Genomic DNA, 10473 nt, shown 5'->3' with positions numbered 1-10473 from the left:
AATAAAATAAGTAACTGTAGTTTAAAGTCTGAATCTTTAAATCAGCACATAATTCAGCTTTACTGACCACAGGGGAGGTCAAAATGTGCAGAAGAGAATTCGTTGAATACAATAAATAAAACAGATTATCACCTAAATGTATGAATATATAGCTTGGCGGTTGGAATGAGAGTAAACACAGCGGTGTACTTGTTTGTGTTTAAAGCTCGCAGTGTTGGGGAATGCCGGGCTCCGATTGGTCGAGTATAAATCCCGCCGGACAAAGCCCCGCCCTCCCGCGGGAAATCTCAGAGTCTGCAGAGACTGTGGAGTGGGCAGTAAATGCTGCATAAGTTAATCAACAGACTGTGTTTAGAGTCTCTGACTCTTCCCAACTCTTTATCTTAACCGAGTACACTGCGCCGAAACACGTTTCCTGAGCTCAGACACGAGCAGGAGGCAAGGTAACTTTTGGTTTCACTTTTCTCGCGAGTCTCCTCCACGCTAACAATGTAGGCTAACGACAATGTGGAGAAGAAAGACGTGAATAAATCACAACCAGAAGGTGATAGGCGCTCTGTTTGGAGAATCACGGGCAAATGAGGAAATGTAAAAGTCGTTTATTTGTTTTCCATTAGGCTAGAGTTTAATATTTAGCTCTTATTATCAACCAGTCTACCACTGAGGTTAGCTTAAGTTCCTGAGGCGTCTTTGTTATTGAAGAGTGTGTGGCCTGGCCTTGGTCATAAACGACACCAGCGCCAAAGGCCACTTCCAGCCGAACTAACTACAGTTTATAAATATGGCTCACGGTATCAGATATTTCAGTGATTTTTTGATGATAAAGTCAGCTCTTACTTTGAGCTATACTCACACACTCGACGCTAAACAGATAAGTCCTGAAGACAATTAAAAGAGGGGCTCATTCTTCAAAAAGAAGTCCAAATCGTGTCAGATAACACAGTGCACACTAATTTGCCGTTATAAACCCCAGAATTTGATTTGTTGACATGGTAAATTTGTGCTCTTTTAGTCACAAAATCTGACCTGTAGATGCAGGAATTATAGACACAACTGGTTTAAATGGAAATTATCAACAGGGTCTAACCCTCACTTTCATGCCCAAGAGTAGCTTGTTTTTTAAAAGAATGAACAGAATCAGGAAGCTTTAAAAAAGGTATAAAAGTAAGTAATTTAGGATCCTCTGGTGTTGTGTAGCTGTAATTTAATATTTGTGAAGTATTGAGCTAAGGCCTAGGCTCTAGAAAATTACACAAAAGCCAAAACAACTGAACATAGCTTTGTTTATTAAGCGCTTAGTGTGTGCACTTGGCCTTTAATATGACATCACGTTTTTTTTCATTTTGTGTGCTTTACACAGGTAAAAGTTAAAGGGTATAACTAATCAGTGACACACACAAGAAATAAACATGTTCCTACATCATTCAGCTTGGCAAAAAATCGAATTATGTGCAATTTATCAGTTTTTCTTGTCGTCCTCGGTGAGGCCTAGCTGGCAAAACCTAACGCCCTACACTTTTAGTCTATAATAAATCTTTTACTATGACTTCTGCTTACTTGCTTTTCTAACTATTAGTGCCATGTCTCCTCACCCAGTCCCTGTCTCCTTTTCACGGAACAGGTTTCTGGACCTGCTGCCAGACGGAGAAGAGGTCAGCCATGAGTGACCTGGAGATTGTGCCATTTCCCATGAGTCAAGGAACTTTTGAAAAGCTGTGGGGTGACATTGGTTCTGATGAGTGAGTTGGCATACTGTTAATGTCATGTTTAAAAGAACAGATAAAATACAGAATTTCAGCTCAAGGAATTTATATACCTTGTCATTTTGGGTGAGAAAATTTAACAAAAGTTGTCCAGTCAGTTTCATGGTACTGGAACAGTATTATTATTATTTATTCATTAAAGTTATTATTTTTATTTATTAAAATGTGCTGTTTGCTAACTATGAATCAACTTGGACATTTTCTAACAAGGTTTTTTAATTTGAACTAAAAGCCTGATACTTAAAGCTATATCCTTTTGTACCTGGTGCAATGAAAATTAAAAGAAGAATACTGTTTTGAGAAGGTTGAGAATAATAATAATAATAAGGTGGAATTAATTATCATTGTACATCATACACTGAAATGTGTCTTCCACATTTAACCCAACTGTGGAAGTGAGAACACACAAACTCTAGTGCACTGGGGGCTGTGAACATACACCCAGAGCGGTGGGCAGCCATCCCTGGGGCCCAGGAGCATTTGAGGGTTCAGTGCCTTGCTCAAGGGCACTTCAGCCATGGATGTTCCTGCTGGCCCTGGGGGCACCCTTCCGGTATCAAGTCCGGTCCTCTAACCATTAGGCCAAGGCTTTCCCATTGAAATGATATAACATTTCAGTGAGTTAAGGTTTTTATGTGTTGCAATTTAATATCATTAAATTTTATTAACTTTGCTGTACAATAAGAGTTGCAACTATGAATATTTATCTTTTCTTTTCAGCGGTTTTTCCCACCTCATTACAGAACTACCGAGAGTAGACAGTGATGCCTGGCTTACAGAGGTCAGTTCTCTTTATATTATCTAAACTAATTCTATTTTTGTATGGTTGGGTATGAAAATATTTATGGTCCTCATTCAGTTACAAGTATTTAACAAATCAGCATCATGCAGTATCCAACCTTTGGATTTTCTGATGCATTTACATTGGTTCGGGATATTCATGGGCTAGTACATCCTGATATCCTGATGTGTCCTCTGCAAGGCACCTAACATTGCATTTGCATGCTTCTGTACCCAAGCTATGCAAAATGTTGTAAAACCGATGTAATGTAGTGTAAGAAAACTTGCAAGTAGTGTAGCGTCCATGAGTAAATGGGCATGTTTAAATATGTTGATTGTCATTCATTTCTGTTCTTGATCTGTCCCTAATCTGTTAGTAATTATGCACACTTTCTCCTCCTCATTCACACCACACTTGTTTGGTCCCCCAACTTAGGCTTTGCCCAACGGCACCTTCACTGAGAACTTTGACGAGCTGGAGCTTGTAGAGGTCTCTGAAAATTCTGCTTTGTCTACTGAGATTCCCCCATCTCAGGACAGTCTGCCCCCTCCAGCTGCAGTGGTCCCTTCCACCAGTGACTACCCTGGCGACTATGGATTTCAGTTACGGTTCAACCAGTCTAGCACAGCAAAGTCTGCTGTCTCTACAGTAAGTTGGAAAGGCTTTGACTCCATGGAGTAAGGTTTTGCCTAATGACTGCATGACTGTGGCCTTCAGAGGTATGGGGACTAGGAAAGTTTGCATTAAATGCTAAAAGTAGAATAATTAGAAGATGTAAAACATAAGTTTCACTTTTTTGGTGGGTAGGAGGCATGCATGATTGACATTCGGCAGCTAAAAATAGATTCACATCAGAATTACAGCAGTAAAACTGGGCTGAGTAAAATAAACTGGAGCAAATTGATACATGGGTGGCACGGTGGCGCAGCAGGTAGTCACACAGCTCCAGGGACCTGGAGGTTGTGGGTTCAGGTCCCGCTCCCAGTGTCTGTTAGGAGGTTGGTGTGTTCTTCTTGTTACTGCGAACGAATGAATTTGACACATGATCTTATACCAGTGTTTAATTTGTAGATTATAAGAAAACAGATGTATAAGAATAAAAGCTTTCAAGCCTAAAATTGAGCATAAAATAATATGATAATGCAATAGAGAACTATTCTTGAACCACCCCCCACCTTGTTCCCATAAATCTTAAATGGATGAAGGCATCACAAGAGCTACTTATTAATGTAGATTTTTTTCTTATCCATCCCACCCTGCAGTATTCTTCACGTTTGAATAAACTGTACTGCCAACTGGCAAAAACCTGTCCAGTTGATGTGCTGATGGAGAAAGCACCTCCTCAAGGAGCTGTACTGAGGGCCACAGCCATCTATAAGAAAGCTGAGCATGTCTCTGAGGTGGTGCTGCGCTGCCCTCATCACCAGAACATCGCAGAGAGTACCGAATGTAAGGAAGCAATAAATATCAAGACACTGATATCATCACTATGCACATCAAATATTGAATGGGAATTAATGGAAAAGTTTAAAATTTATATTAATATGTTCATCATGGATTTTTTTACACAATGAAAAGGGCAGCTGCTGTTTAAAAATATCCACAAATAACGATTTTGAGCGGTTCTATGATACAGTACACTGCTAAAGCAAATTTGTCTTCTCAAAGGTGTTAGCCATCGCAGTCATCTCATCCGTGTGGAGGGCAACCAGTGGGCTCAGTATCTGGAAGACCCCAATACCAAGAGGCAGAGTGTTTCAGTACCCTATGAATCTCCTCAGGTAATTAAATACTCCAGTATGTAATTTAAATACTGTTAAGTAGCATGGAAGCTGCCCAGTTAGCGGTATCTATGTCTTAGTCTTTCTGTATTTGGCATGTACATACCAGATTTATTTAGCGTGATTGTATTAGGGTTGGGCGGTATAACGATAATATCATATACCATGATATTTAAAAATGTGGATGGTATCTTAAAATGAGGGCTGTATTTGTGACGTGTCAAATTTCGGTTCTGTGTCTTTAAAAGTCGGTTAAAATGTTCATGTGCATTTGAGAGAGCCACAGGGAGGGGGCGCTGTGGGAGCTCAGTGACTGCTGATGTCACGGTCTGAAAATGTGTGGAGAAAAGCACAAGCTCAGTAGCCCACCACAGTTGTAAGTTTAGGGGTGAGTTTGGGTTAAAAGAGAAAGGAATTAAGCTGTAAACAAACGTAATTCTCAGAAAATCCTTCACTCGACTTAGTGCTCAAAGGTATATGGCTTTATCCTCTAAATATGTTTTGAACCTCAATTCGCTGAACATTCGGCTGTGGTGTGCTAAACCACAAGTGCCCGTGAGCGCCAGCTGTGCTTCTAAACCGTGCACACCGTCTAATTTCGCTTATTTTCTAACGTTTCTGTTCCTTCAGCACTGGCTGTTGAAATTTGTTCTCCCAGAAATGGGTTTTTATCGTCAGCACGTGTGTCGGTGTGCATTGTCGGGCTGTGTTTAAATTCACTCGACTTTGTGCTCAGAGATATAAGGCTCAACACAGCCTGCCAGAGCACCCCCACCACGGTAACACTGTATACTGAAATAATATTTTGAGGTATTATGGAATGAAAAATGTGGATACCGCGCATCACTAGATTGGAAATTAGTCAGTTTGAGAAAATGTGTGCATGTACAGTAATCCCAAACAGTATATGGACAGTAATGTCATATTTCAAAAGTGTTAATGTAAAACAGATGCATTCTTTCTTACTTATTCCCTCTTGGTTTGTCTGCCTTCAGCTGGGTTCAGAAGGAACCACTCTACTACTGAACTACATGTGCAACAGCAGCTGTATGGGAGGCATGAACCGCAGGCCCATTCTTACCATCATGACTTTGGAAACACATGAGTGAGTCTAATTTGACTGTTTTCACTGACCACTTGTGTTTTTCTATGTTGTATACCCTTGTTGCTCTGTAAATAACATCCAGTATCTAATGTTTGCTTGCTGGTTGTTGCTTAACTGCTTAACTGTGGACACAGACACTGTATAAATATTTCACATCAGCCCACGCTGGACAGGTTCTCAAAAAAGAAATGCAATAAAAAACAGGCAAAATCCATTCAAACCTAAACTTGGGGCTGGGTGGTATAGCTGAAAACTGTTTAAGAACCAAGTGTTATAAAGCCAAAGTTTGCATATTTATGTGTTCTCTTGGTGGTAGGCATTTAATGCATTGTTAAACTCTCAAACAACTTATGATTGTCTGTCACGACACACATTGGTACTGTATCGCATAGGCCTACCTAACTCAATATTCTTATCTTTTAATTACCTTTATCACAGATTAAGGCCTTTACACTAAAAATATTAAATACATGTTCTGGATGATTGTCAGTGAGCAGGTTTTGGGGAGGCGTTGTTTTGAAGTTCGTGTTTGTGCCTGCCCTGGCCGAGACCGCAAAACTGAAGAGGAGAATCTTAACAAGAAAACTGTGAAGACTCCAAAAGGACCTAACAAAAGTAAGAGACAATGAAAGGGTGGGGGAGTTGAATACATAAAAATTAGGCCTATCATGATTTTCCTTGAAAAATCATTGGTTGTTCCGATCAGCAATTTCCAGTAAAGAATTATGTGCAATTGTTTGTCATTGTATAACGTACAATGAAATGTGTCTTCCGCATTTAACACATCTGTGGCAGTGAACACACACATACACACACACACACACACTCTCTCTCACTAGTGCACTAGGGGCTGTGAAGATACACCCAGAGCGGTGGGAGCATTTGGGGGTTCAGTGCCTTGCTCAAGGCTCATGGATGTTCCAGCTGGTCCTGGGGATTGAACTGACAACATTCCGGTACCAAATTCAGTGCTCTAGCCGTTAGGCAAAGGTTATAGCAGACAAACACAGTGATATTTGATAAGTGAAATTAAGTTTATAGGCTTTACAGAAAGTTTACAATAATTATTTAAACAAAAATAGGCAGGTGCATAAATTTGAGCACCCCAACAGAGAAATGACATCAATATTTAGTAGATCCTCCTTTCACAGAAATAACAGCCTCTAAACACTTCCTATAGCTTCCAATGAGAGTCTGAATTCTGGTTGAAGGTGTTTTGGACCATTCTTCTTTTCATCTCCAGTTCAGTCAGGTTTGATGGTTTCCAAGCATGGACACCCCGCTTTAAATCACACCACAGATTTTCAATAACATTCAGGTCTGGGGACTAAGATGGCCATTCCAGACCATTGTGCTTGTTCCTCTGCGTGAATGCCTTAGTAGATTTTGAGCAGTATTTAGGGTCGTTGTCTTGTTGAAGAATCCAGCCCCGGTGCAACTTTAACCTTGTCACTGATTCTTGAACATTGTTCTCAAGAATCTGCTGATATTGACTGGAATCCATGCAACCTTCAACTTTAACCAGATTCCCAGTCCCTGCACTGGCCACACAGCCCCACAGCACGATGGAACCGCCACCGAATTGTACTGTGGGTAACAGGTGTTTGTCGTGGAATGCTGTGTTTTTTTTCACCTTGCATACCGCCCCTTACATCCAAATAACTCAATTTTAGTTTCATCAGTCCACAGCACCTTATTCCAAAATGAAACTGGATTGTCCAAATGTGCTTTAGCATACTTCAAAATGACTCTGGTTTTGACAGAGTAATGCAGAAAAGGCTTCTTCTGCATTACTCTCCCATACAAACTCTTGTGCAAAGTGCGCTGAATAATTGAACGATGCACAGTGACACAATCTACAGTAAGATGATGTTGTAGGTCTTTGGAGCTGGTCTGTGGGTTGACTATGACTGTTCTCACCATCCTTCACCTCTGCTTATCTGAGTTGTTTTCTTGGCCTGCCACTCCGGGCCTTAACTAGAACTGTGCATGTGGTCTTCCATTCCCTTACTATGTTCCTCAAATTGGAAACTGACAGCTGAAATCTCTGAGATAGCTTTTTGTATATTTCCCCTAAACCGTGATGTTGAACAATCTTTGTTTTCAGGTCATTTATGAGTTGTTTTAAGGCTCCCACATTGCCACTCTGTTTTAAGGCTCCCACTTTGCCATCAGAAGATGCAAAGAGGACAAAAACTTGCAATAGGCCAACTTAACCCTTTCTCACAATTGGATTCACCTGTGTATGTAGGTCAAGGGTCAATGAGCTTACAAAATGAATGAGTGAATGAATGATCAGGAGGGTTTCAGTACTCTGAAAGACTGAATGGGCAAATGAATGAATGAATAATTAGTGCTAAAGGTATTCAATAAAAGGACAAGGGTACCCAAATTTTTGCACCTGCCTAATTTTGTTTAAATAATTATTGCAAACTTTCTTTAAATCTTATAAACTTCATTTCGCTTCTCAAATACGACTGTTTTTGTCTGCTATATGATGTATTTAACTGAAATTGCTGATCTGAACGTCCAATAATTTGTAAAGGAAAGTCTTAAATTATCAGGGGTGCCCAAACTTTTTCATACCACTGTAGGATACTGACTGCAGGAGGTTAATTGGTGGGGTTTAACCTTGTGTCCATTTCGCAAAACAAAAGAAGCCTAAACTTAAATGAACAAGCCTTGGCTTGTCCTTACTTTAGATTCGATACGTGTTCATTACTTTATTATTTTGGTGTATTTGGGTTTTATAACAAACTACTACTTTAACTGAACTTAAGAGAACTTTTATGAACTGAAAAAATCTCCAGGCCAAATTTTAATCTTCGAGTATGTTCTCACTTTCCCTTTTTTCATTTCAGGATCTCTGGACTTGCAGCCGGCCGGCAGCAGTACAGCATCATCTCATAAAAAAATTAAGATGGAATCCAGCTGCGAGGAGGAAATCTTCTTCCTGCAGGTGAGTGGAGAATCATCAGCATCTTTTTTCAGGTTACAGATGAGGATTGGTGCCACTTTAAAATGTTTTTAAAAAGATGTTCATAATAGTCTTTTTGGCCTTTTTTATTTCTCAGGTGCGGGGTAAAGAGAGATATACAATGTTGAAAGCTATTAATGACAGCTTGGAGCTGACTGATGCCATGACTGCGGCAGAAAAGGACAAGTACAAACAGAAATGGTAACCCCCCCCCCCAAACCCTTATTTATTTAATTAATTAATTAATTAATTTTTATTCTTTATATTTATTTATTTTGTACTCATTTTGTTGAGTTCTGGTGGGGTATAAATTGCACTGTGCATTACATTTAGTTTGCACTTTAGGATGTAAAATTCTGCATTGATAAGAACTTCTAATTCATAGCTTAAAAAAAAAAATATATATATATATATATATATATATATATATATATATATATATATATATATATATATATATATATATATATATATAAATAAACACTACAAATGTTTCCTTCTAGTGCCTCCAGGGGCTTGACCAAACAGCAGGACCTCACTCAGCTGCACCGTGGGAAGAAGCTGCTTGTGAAGGACTCTGACACAGATTGAAAAGTTTTCCTTCTCAGCAAGTTGGCGCAATGTAGGCTGGAATTAATTTTGTATCAGACATTTTGAGTCTTTACTTTTAAGCTGTCTCACTGCCCTGTTGAAGCAAATGTGCATGGAGCTCATACACGTTTTTCCACTTTGAAGTGCCACTCTTTTTGCTTTGATCTAACACATTCCTTTGAAACTGATTTGTATTTTGATATCAAGTCTTCGGTTGTATGAATGTAAATGTTATGGAATCGTAGAGACTGAGGCATTGAAAGCAGTTTGACTGTTGAGTCCAGTCTCAGGTCAGTTAATATGAACGATTGATTGGGTAGAATATTTCTATCTGTGTTTATCTTCTATTTCATTCCAGATATTTTTTATATGGTAAATATTTTTCTAATTTTAAATGATGTTTGTCTATTTTTAGACATAAATCATCTCATGAACCTTTTGTTACTTAAGCTTTTGTAATGTTTGTTAATGGAGTTGACATTAAAACAATTATTTGCACTTACAACCTGTTGGCACAGTTGTGTAAAGCAGAATGCAATGATGGGCAAATAATTTAAACCCTGTATTTATTGGAAACAGTGCAAAGACAAACGTTGAAGACTAATTGAACGTATTGAAGTTAATTGGCAATAGTTCAGTGACATGGATGGGTTTAAAGTAGGAGCAGTCAGAGAGAGTGTTTTAGAAGTAAAGATCAGGAGGGTTTCAGCACTCTGAAAAACTGCATGGGCAAAGATTGAAACAATTAAAGTATCACATTTCTCAACATAACAAAGAACCTGGGGATTTCATCATGTATGGCACATTTCATTTAAGGATTCAGAGAAATCTTTGAATGACACAAGACCCAACTATAATATTGTTTGACTTGGACAAATCTTAGGCACTGTGTTTAAAAACACAGTATTACCTATAAGTGCAAATCCCCTGAACACAGATCTTCTCTGCATCCACAAATTCAATTTAAATCTGTCACATAAAGAATGAAATATATAAATGTCTAAAACACTGTAAATGCTGAATGAGATATACAGGAGGTCCTCGGGTTACGTCAGTCCCGAGTTACGATGTTTCGTGGTTACGACACATCTCCCATTTACTGTATAAAGCCTTCTATCGACTTGGGTGGTTTTGCGTCGTAACGCGAACTTCGTGTTTGGTGTGCGCGGCGGAAGAATACACGGTTACGCGGCTCAGGCCCGAGGAGGATGGGTGTTAGGATAAGTGCTTACAGTATGTACGTATGTTCCGACTTACACCAAAAATCGGTTTACGACGCAATGTAGGAACGGATCAACGTCGTAAGTCGAGAACCCCCTGTCTATCAGTTTGGAGAAACCTTGCTACCACTATACAATGTGTTTTTCTGGGAAGGCCCTGCTTATTTTAGTAAGGCCATGCCAATTCACATTCTGCACAAATTACAACATAATGGTCCTGTAATAAAAGAGAAGTACTAAACTAGTTCAGACCCA

The 10473-nt window shown here is 39.3% G+C and overlaps 1 protein-coding gene across 1 annotated transcript; it reads left to right on the top strand.

Annotated features, from left to right (window-relative positions):
* Positions 1-281: 281 nt before the first annotated feature.
* On the top strand, positions 282-9688 carry LOC136707307 (cellular tumor antigen p53-like). The gene is made up of 11 exons (XM_066681294.1): positions 282-443; positions 1622-1739; positions 2484-2544; positions 2980-3192; positions 3807-3993; positions 4213-4325; positions 5321-5430; positions 5921-6045; positions 8292-8389; positions 8505-8608; positions 8911-9688. Exons 2-11 carry the CDS (start codon positions 1660-1662, stop codon positions 8996-8998), a joined length of 1179 nt encoding a protein of 392 aa, XP_066537391.1. The 5' UTR covers positions 282-443; positions 1622-1659; the 3' UTR covers positions 8999-9688.
* Positions 9689-10473: the final 785 nt, after the last annotated feature.

The sequence above is a fragment of the Hoplias malabaricus genome, chromosome 9 (genome assembly GCF_029633855.1).
Source record: "Hoplias malabaricus isolate fHopMal1 chromosome 9, fHopMal1.hap1, whole genome shotgun sequence".
NCBI classification, from domain to species: Eukaryota; Metazoa; Chordata; class Actinopteri; order Characiformes; family Erythrinidae; genus Hoplias; species Hoplias malabaricus.
The sequence above is the reverse complement of the archived record's forward strand: the minus strand, read 5'-3'. Positions and strand labels throughout refer to the sequence as shown.